Consider the following 13505-nt stretch of genomic DNA (forward strand, 5'->3'; position numbering starts at 1 on the left):
CAAATCGGAACTGTTGCTGCCGGCCTACACCAGAGCCACAGCAACACCAGATCCGAGCTGTGTCTGCGACCTACACCACAACTCACAGCAATGCCGGATCCTTAACTCACTGAGCAAGGCCAGGGATCAAACCTGCAACCTCATGGTTCCTAATCAGATTCGTTTCCGCTGTGCCAAGACGGGAACTCCCTGAAGATAGAAATTTTGACCATAAGAATTTGAAATACGGTTAGAAATTTAATTTTAGTAGTCCTGATGTCTTATATTTCTTTGTCGTCCTATTTACTGAATTATATCTATCCTGAATGTTACTCTGAATGTTTCCATAAAAATGGAGGTGGGTTTGTCTCAATCCAGTTGGGATAAGTGAGAACTTCAGGAATTAATAAATTGCTTCTCAAATTTTAATAGATTAGCTTGGAAAATAAATCAAAGAAAATTACTTGCTTATATACACCACAGTTTTGTCTTGTTTCTAAAAACCTGTTAACATAGCTGAATCTACGTTTTCATAAATTTCTGAAGGTAGTTTTTGTTATGTAACCACTGGCAATACTAACTAGCATCCTGTCTTGTCTGCTAAGCAATTTGGGCTTCTTTTAGATGATAAATTCTCCATCCCCACTAGGGGGAGTTTCCACTCAGAGTTTTTTGGTTTTTGGTTTTTGTGTTTGTTTGATCGTTTGTTTTGGTTTTTTTTTTTTTTTTTTAGGGCCGCACTCTTGGCATATGTTGGAGGTTCCCAGACTGGGGGTCCAGTCCAAGCCGTGTCTGTGACCTACACCATAGCTCACAGTAACGCCTGGATCCTTAACCTACCGAGCAAAGCCAGGGATCAAACCTGCATCCTCATGGATACTAGTCAGATTTGTTAACCACTGAACCATGACGGGAACTCCTCAGTTACAGGGGTTTTTCTGTTTGTTTGTTTGTTTTTTTTTGTTTTGTTTTGTTTTTTGTGGCATCCATGGCATGTGGAAGTTTCCAGGCCAGAGATTGAACCTGTGCCACGGCAGTGACCCAAGCCATTGCAGTGACAATACCAGGTCCTTAACCCACTATACCACAGGAGAACTCTCAATACATAATTTTAAAGGTGGAATGATTAAACAAAATATTGGTGTATATCTTATTCCATGATTTCTCGCTTTGGTTTTCCCACAAAGTATTTTCCTAATGGTAGCAGCTGCGATGGGGTAAATGTTTGCTATGTGACAGATACTATGCTAAGCACCTTACATATATTATTTCATTTGTTTTTCACAATAACTTTTTTTTTGTTTGTTTTGTTTTGTTTGTATTTTTGCCTTTTCTAGGGCTGCTCCTGTGGCATATGGAGGTTCCCAGGCTAGGGGTCTAATTGGAGCTGTAGCTGCCGGCCTACGCCACAGCTCACGGCAACACTGGATCCTTAACCCACTAAGCGAGGCCAGGGATCGAACCCGAAACCTCATGGTTCCTAGTCAGATTCGTTAACCACTGAGCCACGAACGGGAACTCCTGTTTTTCACAATAACTTTGAGATTTGATAATATTTCATCCTAATTTTACTGACAGAGAAATTGATACCTAGAGAAGTTACTTGATCAGTATCAGAAAGCTAATCAGATTGTACTACAGGGACTCATATCTAGGTCTGTCTTAATCTAAAACATGTTCTTAAGCTGTACTCCAGTACTTCCCAGTTTTAGTTCTGCCAGTATCATGAAAATCTCAAAATATTCAAAGTAAATTTATTTTAATCCCATAGGCTGATGCTTAGAAGTGGTAGAGTAGGGAAAAACACAAGAGCTGCTTGTTAGATATAGCAACTCAAAATTATGTTGGAAGCACAAGGAGAGCTGCTTATTAGGTAGTATAACTCAAAATTATGTCAGTGAGTTGAAAAGAGTTGAGATAAAGTACAAGAGCCTAGGTTTCTAGGTGTTTAAGTCTGACCTACCCCATTTATTTTGTTTCCTTCTTTATAAAATAGATAAAACAGAGCAGGCCAATTCAACACTTTGCGTTTACTGGATTTTTTTTTTTTTTTTTTTTTTTTGGCTTTTTAGGGCCAAATACGAGGCATATGGAGGTTTCCAAGCCAGGGGTCTAATCAGAGCTATTAGAACTGCAGGCCACAGCCACAGCCACAGCAATGCCAGATCCAAGCCACGTCTGCGACCTACACCACAGCCCACGGCAATGTCGTATCCTTAACCCACTGAGCGAGGCCAGGGATTGAACCCAAAGCCTCATGCATGGTTCCTAGTCAGATTCATTTCCACTGAGCCACCAGGGAACTGCTGGAATCTTAAATATGAGTAGAGTCATTGCACCTTGCAAATACTGTTGATAGATTTGAAAGCTTGAGGAGAATGTTGTCATTCTTTGAAAACATGGCTTTTATCTTTTTGTCTAGAATACTGTTGATAGATTTGAAAGCTGTTGTAAATACTGTTGAAAATACTGTAAATACTGTTGATAGATTTGAAAGCTTGAGGAAAATGTTATCTATTCCTTGAAAACATGGCTTTTATCTTTTTATCTAGAATGCTATTTGAAAATATCAAGTGTGACCCATTAGTAATTCATAAAGTCAGTATACTGGGTCATGACCAGCATTAAGGGAAAAAAATGTAGAGTCTAGGAGTTCCCTGATGGCCTAGCAGTTAAGGATGTGACGTTGTCACTGGAGTCTAGAAAATTTCAATATATGCTGCTTAGTGTAAGGGTATGCATTTTTTTTAATGAAACCTTTGTTTCAGTTTTATGTGTATGTACTAGATTACAATGTCAAATGTATTTTACTGTGGGTTACAAGTTTATGAAGTTTGAAAAACACTGCCCTGGAGTTCTCTTTGTGGCTCAGCAGAAACGAATCTGACTAGGTACCATGAGGTTGGGGGTTTGATCCTTGGCCTCGCTCAGTGGGATAATGATCCCGCGTTGCTGTGAGCTGTGGTGTAGGTCACAGACTCGCCTTGGAACCTGCATTGCTGTGGCCTGGTGTAGGCTGGCAGCTCCAGCTCTGATTCGACCCCTAGCCTGGGAACCTCCATATGCTGAGGGTGCAGCCCTAAAAAGCAAAAAAAAAAAAAAAAATTAACCTTGGGAGTTCCCATTGTGGCTCATTGGAAACGAATCTGACTGGTATCCATGAGCACACAGGTTCAATCCCTGGCCTCACTCAGTGGGTTAAGGATCTGGTACTGCCCTGAGCTGTGGTGTAGGTTGCAGACTCAGCTCGGATCTGGCGTTACTGTGGCTGTGGTGTAGGCCAGAGGCTACAACTCCAGTATGACCCCTAGACTGAGAGTCTCCATATGCCATGGGTGTGGCCCTAAAAAGACAAAAAAAGAATTAACTTTGACCTCAGATCTTTCCTTTTTCTCCTGTGTCTAAATTTATATTACACACGTACTATTTCCTGCTGAATAGTCTGCACAATTTTGTGCTCATTTCCAAAATTTTCCCCTTAAAGTCTTTTTCTTATTTTTTTTTTGGCCCTGCCCATGACATGTGGAACTTCCTGGCCAGGGATTGAACCCAAGCCATAGCATTAACAATGCCTAATCTTTAACCACTAGGCCACTAGGGAACTCCCTGAATAAGAGAATAGTGCATAACTTTATCTCATTCTCTTAATGTATGTATAGTAGTCCATTGCATAAGTTTATCATAATTTACTTAACTAGTTCCTCAATGGTGTACATTTTTTATTTTTTCCAGTTTTTTCTTGTAAAACTGTCATCATTTTCACATATCTTTGTGTGACCTAGGAATCTATCCATAAGACATTGCTAATTCAAAGTGAAATTACTTTGAAAATATGCATTTAAATTTGTGATGTTATTGCCAAATAGGCCTTTAAAAAGGTACTAATTGGAGTTCCCATCATGGCTCAGCAATAACGAACCCAACTGGTATCTGTGAGACATGGGTTCGATCCCTGGCCTTGCTCAGTAGGTTAAGCATCTGGCATTACTGTAAGCTACAGTGTAGATTGCAGGTGTGTTTTGGATCTAGTGTGGCTGTGGTTGTGGCATAGGTGGCAGCTGCAGCTCCAATTTGACCCGTACCCCGGGAACTTCCACATGCTGCAGATGCAGCCCTAAAAAAAGGGAAATTAATTAATTAATTAATTAATTAACAATAATTTTTAAAAATGAAGTGAGGGAGTTTCTGCTGTGTGCTGCAGTAGGTTGAGAATCCAACAGCAGCAGCTCAGGCTGCTGTGGAAGCCCAGGTTCAATCCCCAACCTCGCACAGTGGGTTAAACGATCCTGTGGCGTAGGTCACAGCTGTAGCTCATATTTGATCCCTGACCCAGGAACTTCCATATGCCACAGGTATAGCCATGAAAAAAAGAAAACTTGAGTGAGAATGAACATGTTTTCCGTATACTTATTGGCTCTTTGTCTCTTCAGTGCCAGTTCTTTAAATTTCAATTATGAGCAATGTCAGTGGATGTGACTTCAAAGCTTTGAAGAAATAATGCTGTAAAAGTGAAGTGTCGCTGAGATACCTGCAGCTGTGATGACCTCCCCTACTTCCCACCTTGACCCTTTACTCTGTTAATTTCAGGTGATCATGGAGCTCAACTTGGCCTCCATGGGGCTGGTGGTGATGGAATACATGATGACCCAGCAGGTGGAGAGGAAGGAGAGAACAGCCCAGATCCCCAACCTCAAGCTGGTCGGAGGACCCGACGGGAAGCATGTACCTGCCCCTACTGTAAAGATAGTGAAGGAAGGTAGGTTGACCCAGCCAATCTCTTAATAGTATGAAGAAGAAAAATTAATAGATTTGGAAGGAAAAATAGGCTTTTTTTTTTATTTTTTGTCTTTTTTTGCTATTTCTTGGGCCGCTCCCGCGGCATATGGAGGTTCCCAGGCTAGGGGTCGAATCAGAGCTGCAGCCACCGGCCTACGCCAGAGCCACAGCAACGCGGGATCCGAGCCACGTCTGCAACCTACACCACAGCTCACGGCAACGCTGGATCGTTAACCCACTGAGCAAGGGCAGGGATCGAACCCGCAACCTCATAGTTCCTAGTTGGATTCGTTAACCACTGCGCCACGACAGGAACTCCTTCTCTTTTTTTTTTTTTTTTTTTTTTTAAGACTTGGCAGTGTTGCAGAGGAATCAGAGATGGTACAGTACATTTGATTAGATAATATATTGTGTTTTGGTTCCAGCTTTGATTCTTTTCATCAACTCTAAGACTCTGAGCCTTCCTAGGTGCCTGCTTGGTCCTAGAGATATAGAAGTCAGGTGATTGTTACCATATGTTTGTTTTGAGATAGTTTTAACAAAGCAGCTTGTAGAACAACCTTGTAAAGAAAAAGAAACATACCTACTGTAATGATTTTTTACAGTGGCCTTGTGAAAATCATGTTTTCCAATTCTTGTTTTCTCTCAAAATAGATAAAAATCCTTATTCCAGGTGAAAATTCTTCCATCAGGAAATCTAATGTTCTACAGAGTAGAGTTTTGACAAATATCTCATTAGGGTACCAGCTATTCAGTATTATCAATGGAGAGTTCCACGTGACATTCTTTTCCTTCAGGTCACTGATTTTGAGAGTTAAAAGTCACATAGTTATTTAAATGCCTTTGAAAAAAATCTGTTAAAATTTTATCCCATTAAGGAGTTCTCATCATGGCGCAGTGGAAACGAATCCGACTAGGAACCATGAGGTTGCAGATTCGATCCCTGGCCTTGCTCAGAGGGTTAAGGATCCGGTGTTGCTATGAGCTGTGGTGTAGGTCGCAGATGCAGCTCAGATCTGGTGTTGCTGTGGCTGTGGCGTAGGCCGGCAGCTACAGTTCCAAATAGACCCCTAGCCTGGGAACCTCTATACACCGCTGGTTCGGCCCTCAAAAGACAAAAAAAAAGAAACTTAAATCTGCTTATTTAAAAAAAAAAAATTTTGTCCCCTTAAAAATCCCCAAAACGGAGTTCCCTTTGTGGCTCAGTGGTTAACGAATCCAATTAGGAACCATAAGGTTTCAGGTTCGATCCCTGACCTCGCTCAGTGGGTTAAGGATCCGGTGTTGCTGTGAGCTGTGATGTAGGCCAGCAGCTACAGCTCCAATTAGACCCCTGCCCTGGAAACCTCCATATGCCCAGGGTGCAGCCCTAGAAAAGACACAACCACACACAAAATCACAAAAATAAGAAATGTACCAAAACAAAAAACATAATTTGAATTATTTGTAGTTACCCTACATTACAGGAAAAACCTGTATCAAAAGCAGGAAGTACAATGGAGTTTCACTCTAACAAAGCCTAGAGTGGATTTAAATGTTTTAGAAATTAGAAGGAAGCTTTCTGATTTGCACCTAAGTGTGATGTCATTTCCGTTATGGTTCCCCCCCACCCCCACTAATATGTGCTATTAGAACCCTAGAAAAGTCCCTCTTGGAAATCTCCATTGCCCACTAATGGATCACACATGGTACAAATTGATTTGGAAAAACATTTTGCAATTTAAGTTTCTCAAAATTTGCTCCATATAAGGAATATTTTTTTGTATGCCTTGAATTAGTTAGAGTCCTTATTTCTTCTGTCTATCCATTCCATCTTCCTCTTCCACTGAAGTCTCTGATATTTCACCATCTTCTGAAATCTATGGATTTTTTTTTTTTTTTCTTTTTAGGGCCGCACATGGAAGTTCCCAGGCTAGGGGTTGAATTGGAGCTTCAACTGCCGGCTTACACCACAGCCACAGAAAAATGCAAGAAAACGCCTTACATTTTACAAATTACTGCGAGAATGATTATCTCTTCAAACATTAGAATTGACTAAAGATTTGCCCTTTTTATTGGCTTCACCGGCAGCATCTGGAAGTTTCCAGGGCCAGGGTTTGAATCTGATCTGCAGCTGCAGCTTATGCCAGGGTTGCAGCAACACTGGGTCCTTAACCCACTGTATTACCATAGTAGTAGGAACAACTCTAAGAAGATTTTTTTTTTTTTTTTTTTTTTTTTTGCTTTTTAGGGCCGCACTGGAGGCATATGGAGGTTCCCAGGCTAGGGGTCAAATCAGAGCTTCAGCTGCTGGCCTACACCATAGCCACAGCAACTCGGAATCTGAGCTTCATCTGTGACCTACAGCGCAGCTCACAGCAGTGCCAGATCCTCAACCCAACTGAGGAAGGCCAGGGATTGAACCCACAACTTCATGGTTCCTAGTTGTATGCATTTCGGTTGCGCCACAACAGGAACTCCATCTAAGAAGACTTTTTTAAAAATAAGTTCAGGGAATTCCTGTCGTGGCTCTGTGGTTAACAAATCCGACTAGGAACCATGAGGTTGCAGGTTTGATCCCTGGCCTTGCTCAGTGGGTTAAGGATCCGGCGTTGCCATGAGCTGTGGTGTATGTTGCAGACTTAGCACAGATCACGTGTTGCTGTGGGTCTGGCATAGGCTGGTGGCTCCAGCTCTGATTAGACCCCTAGCCTGGGAACTTCCTATGCCATGGGAGCAGCCCAAGAAATGGCAAAAAAGAAAAATTAAAAAAAATTTAAAAAGTAAAAATAAGTTCAGGAGTTCTCTGGTGGTGCAGCGGGTTGGGGATCCAGTATTGCCACTGCTGTGGCGTGGGTTTGATCCCTGATCCAAGAACTTCCACATGCTATGGTTGTGACCAAAAATTTTAGAGTTCCTGTCTAATTAAATTTTTAATTTAAAAATTAAAAAAAAAAGGAGTTCCCGTCGTGGCGCAGTGGTTAACGAATCCGACTAGGAACCATGAGGTTGCGGGTTCGGTCCCTGCCCTTGCTCAGGGGGTTAACGATCTGGCGTTGCCGTGAGCTGTGGTGTAGGTCGCAGACTCGGCTCGGATCCTGCGTTGCTGTGGCTCTGGCATAAGCTGGCAACTACAGCTCTGATTAAACCCCTAGCCTGGGAACCTCCATATGCCGCGGGAGCGGCCCAAGAAATGGCAAAAAGACAAAAAAAAAAAAAAAAAAAAAAAAAAAAAATTAAAAACAAAAAAAAGATTTGCGTTAGTTTTGAGTAGACCTAGTAATTACTGTGGATACTTTGTGATTATTTTTTGTCTCTAGAATGAATGATGAGTAATTATGTTCTCACTTTCAGGGGCTCCGGGGATCCTGGCAAAAAGAAACAGCACATTTGCCACATGCAAGGTTGTGGCAAAGTATATGGCAAGACCTCACACCTACGGGCACACTTGCGCTGGCATACAGGCGAGAGACCATTCATGTGTACCTGGTCATACTGTGGGAAACGCTTCACACGTTCGGATGAGTTACAGAGGCATAAACGCACACACACAGGTGAGCAGGAATTTGGGAAAGGGAAAAGTAGTAATAGACAAGAGAAAAACACCAAATTTACCTATGAAATAACTAAAATTTCTGAGCAACTCATGTTTGAAACTGAATGTATGGATCACATAGGGTGTTGGAGTTAATTTGGAAAACCTTTAAGAAGGAAAGAGCTAGTTTTTGACTGGGGGTTTTAAAAGTACTGCCTTACTTTTCTGCATTATTCCTTCCTTTCTGAGTACTCCCCAACCATTACCTATTTGTTGTCCCCCCCGCCAAAGGCAGAAGATATTCACCAGATTTTCTTGTTTTCAATCACCAAGATTAGCCTTATTCTACATTGTATAGTTTGAAAGCAGTGAATAGAAGGTACCCCTACTTCCTGAGATGTCAGTTTCTTCATTCTCTTCTTTTACCTAGGTGAGAAGAAATTTGCCTGCCCTGAGTGTCCCAAGCGCTTCATGAGAAGTGACCACCTGTCAAAGCATATCAAGACCCACCAGAATAAGAAAGGAGGCCCAGGTGTAGCCCTAAGTGTGGGCACTTTGCCCCTGGACAGTGGGGCAGGTTCGGAAGGCAGCGGCACTGCCACCCCTTCAGCCCTTATTACTACCAACATGGTAGCCATGGAGGCCATCTGTCCAGAGGGTATTGCCCGTCTTGCCAACAGTGGCATCAACGTCATGCAGGTGGCGGATCTGCAGTCCATTAATATCAGTGGCAATGGCTTCTGAGATCAGGCACCCAGGGCTAGAGACATATGGGCCATACCCATCAACCCTGGGATGCAAGGTAGCTTGGGTCCAAGAGACATGTGGGAGAGCGAGCCATGAGGCATTAAAAATGCATGGTGGTGGGAAGAATTGGGGGAGGGCTACAAGAGAAGAGATGGGGTCCTGGCACCCACCTATATCATCAATACCTCCTTGAAGTGGGAAACATTAGTGAAAATTCTGTTGGTGCCACCCTTTGATGAGCATTTGTTTGACCCCAGACAGTTTCTTAACACTTCTTACCCCAGCCTCCCCGTCCTGCATTTCCCTTCTCAGCTCCCCCATGATGGATCCCCCCTTTCCTAAAGCCATCATGCCTTGATAAATATATATGATCATTGAAATACTTTTTAACAAAAAACAGATTCTATATTATATATATATATATATATATATAAAAGATATATAGAGATGCATTTGCAGGGGTTGGCTGGGAGGAGGAAGGAGACCATTCTGTGACCAAAATACCTTGGTCATTTTTTTTTTTTTTATATTGCCTTATTTCCTTATGGCTGAGCCTTGTTGTGACACATCAAGATTTTCTACAGATGTTGTCTTGGCTTCCCACCAGATTAAGCATTTATATGCTCTGCTTTTAGTTTATATATACATACATAATATTTTTTTCTTTTCTTAATTTTGTCTTTTAATTTGGGATCAGCTTCTTGCACTCCTTTCTTGACTCAACCCTTTCTGTCTCCCCTTCTCTCACCTGATCACTTCATGTTTTGTTTTTGGTAGTAGTCCCTGGATGAGGCACTTCTGTCATTCTTTTAAAGTCCTTAGTCCCAGCAGCAGAATGGAGAATCCTTGAAGCTCAGGCGGATGCTTGAGGTAGCTCTGAAGAGAGTGTTCAAAATACTACTGACGCAGGCACCCTCTTGGCGCTGGAGAGTCAAAGGCACCTCTCTCTTCATTAGCTGCTCTAAGCAACAAGAATCAGAAGTCTTTCTATGGGATTATACAAGAGACCCTTTGAAGGTTATCATCTGGGATCAGTTTGTATAAACTGAGAAAAGATGGTCAAATAATAAGTAGGGGCTTTCAGTAGGAAAATGATGGGCTCAGAAGTGGAAGTAACTCAAGTGGTCCAGGCCAGGAGTTAGTGGAGTATTTGGACCTTTGTACAGCTGTCTTCCAGGGTAGCTCTAAGCTTTGTTATGTGGGCTTCTGAGTTCACATTCTGAAAGGAAATACACTTCCTCTCTTGAACATCCCCAATAGTTTCTTTCCCATTATGTTATTAAGGAGCATCAGCCAATGAACCTGTTCTGGACTTCCATTCTGCAGAACTCCAGAGCATGTACCAGTGGCAAGGCAGTTCTTTGATCTTTTCCCTTAATTCTTCCTTGGGTGGTTCCTAAGGGAAAAGAGTGCACACACGATCATGGGAATGATAGCCCAGAACAAAAAGAAATCTTGTCTTACCACTGGGGTTTATAGGAGAGATCAGGAAAAACCATCCTGCTTTCTTCGTGGCCTGATTTCTGAAGAGACTGATCCAAAAATTATAGCGGCAGGGAACTCTTAGTGCATTTGGCACTGAGATTTAAATGCAACCAGAGTTGTCCTCAAGGCCCAGCCATTAAAACATTGTCTCTCTCGACCTTCTGGTATCTTGTCAGAGAGCTTTTCACTGTGAGGAAGTGTGGAAATGGCTGTGTGTATGTGTGTAATCTGTTAGGTTGGGGGTAGGTTTTCTGTTAGCCAATACTATGAGAGACCTGCAATAAAAAATTACCCTGATCTGATAGAAAGTGAACTGTTTGTGTATGACTGTGTGTGAATGTGTGTTTGTGCCTGTATATATCTACACACAGATAAGAAATTATATTTGAAATTGTTGGAAAATAAATCAAATTCAGATCAAAATGCCTTTCAGGCCCATTACCTAGAAATCTATCTTAAAACCTGGGTATGTTCCTGAGGTCATTTCTTTGCTTATGCTAAATGAGTTACAATTATGAATGGGGGGTATTCTACTGCACTTTTAAAAGAAGAAACTATTTTTGTGTTTGAAAGTGAAACTAACATCCAGATCTATAGCAGAGTCCTAGTTCCTTCATAAATCTTTTTATCTTGACTACAAATAGATGATGCTATGATTCTACTATATATTTTATATGAAATCTATCCAAATTAGGGTTTGGGAAAGTTTGTGTTGTTGTTTAACCTAAAATACAGTAACTTAATATTCTAAACAAATGTTCACTCCATTTGGTCCTTTCTCTGCAGACTTAATACTGTTTTTAACACTCAGGAACTATTGCAAGGAACTTTCCCCAGATCAGATTCTCTTAATACTGAAGTAAAAGTCATCCGTGCCCAGCCACTTATCACCGCCTTTATTCCCAATGAAAGGCAGGACTCAGAACCTGTTATTTTATGTCTGTAATCATGTACATAGGCATCTCCTGGAGGAAAGGGGCAGGATAACTCACTGGAGTGTGCAGGATTTTGCTAGAGCATTTCAAGGAATGGACTCTTCCCCAGTATGGAATTGTTAGAATAAACTAGCTCAATGATGCTGAAGCCTACAAACTTTTAGAAGGTTTTTGATGATGTTTTTTTCTGGGATGGAATGCTGGTTTACCCTCACCTCCCTTCATTAGCACAAGCAAATTTATAGCCAGTTCTTTCCACTTGCCCTGTTTCTCTCTCACCTAGGAAGCTCCAGATCCCAGTATCTTGTTTGGCCCTAAAACTGAAGCAGCTTCTGCTTTTGTCTCCCAGCAGCAGTAAACCACTCATTCTTTTCCACGGGACATTAGGAGCCTACATTCCTTGAGTCTGGAGCTTATTGCTGAAAGTCCCTTTCTCTGAACTTTTTGCCAGAAGAAATTAATGTAACTGACAGGAATATTGATTCTAGTTTTTTTCATGAGTTGCTTTTTAAATTTTTTAATGATCAAACCTTGTAGGGTGGGGGCTGCCAGGGAGTGGTAATATTATTCCCTTGTCCCTTCGGGTTGCCCGTTCACATTCATCTGCTTATCATTTGACTGTCTCACTTTTTACCCAGAGCAGTAATAACCCACACCATCTTCCTTCAGGGACCCCTAGTTGGCACCCTGTTTGTGGGTGTTCTCAGCCTGGTTCAGAAGAAATAGAACTCTTGATCCCAGAAAGTATAAACTGAAGTGTGGGGTAAAGATTGTGATTGGGGGAGGGTTAGAGACAAAAGCTGTAAATTACTATGGCTGATTGATTTATTTCTACTATATACATATATATATATTTTTTGCTTTTGTATATCCTATATAGGAAACTAAGCATTGTATTTTTTTAACAAATCTGAGAAAGCACTATGAACTGCAGATGTTTGACTTTCAGAATATATTTTGTATTGTTAATATCTTCACATTGTGTGAATACTGGAAGCTGCAGATCTTTGCTAGGACGCAATAAATTTATATACTTTTTGAGGGGTTCTTCTGGGGGTATTAATCAGGCCCCTGTTATGCTTTGGGGGAGCCCTGGTGCTACTTGCTTCAAGTTTTCATTCAATTGTAAGTACCCTGATGCCTTTTGGACCTTGTGATCAGATCAAAGGAGTCCTGATCCAGGTACCAAGGAAATGAGGATAGTCTAGCTGCCTCAAGTGAGGGGCCCTTTGCATAGCTCTTCTTCCCCCTTTTCAAAGCTGGGTAGCCTCTTGCAGTTGGGAGGAGAAATGTGAAATCTGAGTTTCATCTCCCTTAGAAGAGAGCCAGTAACTTATATGAAAGGATGAAAGGTGGCAGCAGTAGCTTTGGGAAAAGGGAGGAGGATATGGCACTTCTCCAACCCCGGAAAACATTGCTTTTGAAAACTGCTGATAAAATATGGGTAGGTTATTACTTGTGTTTAGGAGCTTGTGCTCTTTCTGGTGCCTCTCTTGGCTCTACTCCTGGGGTACAGACCTCATCTAGGAGGATGAGCAGACCAGCTTTGAGGTTGACCTATTTCTTTTCTTTTGTCTCTCTTCCCTAAATACCAGCCCCCAGGAGGACATTAAGCAGCCTTAAGCTTAAATTCCTACTCCCTCTTCCAGATTTAGCTCACTTGCCTTAGATTGAAGTCTGAGAAAGGGGAAAAAAATGGGAGTCCCTGGCTTCATTTCCCCTCCTAAGTCTTCTCCAGTTTGACTTCCCCAAACCCAAGATTTCCTCCACAATGTTTATTTGAGAGAACTGAGTATTTTGTCCTATTTCATCCTTTCCCCATTATCAAACAACCCTAGCCTTGTCCCTGCTAAGAAGAGGTGCGGTGATCTGACCCTCAGCTCCCCTCAGTGTCTGGAAAACAAGCATATACCATGGGGTTAAGCTGCAGCTGCCCATGGTGGTGAGGCCCTCAATACCTCTCCTGTGGTGTGTGTTTTCCTCTAGCTCACCTTCAGGAATTACACTGTGCCTTCTCCACAAAGGAATGAGATTCTCTACCCGGCCCCCCATTTTCCAAGCAGCTGCTC

General features: G+C 41.9%; 1 protein-coding gene across 2 annotated transcripts in view; it reads left to right on the forward strand.

Annotated features, from left to right (window-relative positions):
• SP1 (Sp1 transcription factor) overlaps positions 1-12474 on the forward strand; it is a 44415-nt gene extending 31941 nt beyond the window's left edge. For both annotated transcript variants that reach the window (XM_005652567.3, XM_005652569.3), the window contains exons 4-6: positions 4567-4735; positions 8089-8288; positions 8700-12474. In XM_005652567.3, the coding sequence (XP_005652624.1) occupies positions 4567-4735; positions 8089-8288; positions 8700-9013 (683 nt within the window). In that variant the 3' untranslated portion in view covers positions 9014-12474. The remainder of the gene's footprint in view (positions 1-4566; positions 4736-8088; positions 8289-8699) is intronic.

The sequence above is a fragment of the Sus scrofa genome, chromosome 5 (assembly GCF_000003025.6).
Source record: "Sus scrofa isolate TJ Tabasco breed Duroc chromosome 5, Sscrofa11.1, whole genome shotgun sequence".
Classification (NCBI taxonomy): Eukaryota; Metazoa; Chordata; class Mammalia; order Artiodactyla; family Suidae; genus Sus; species Sus scrofa.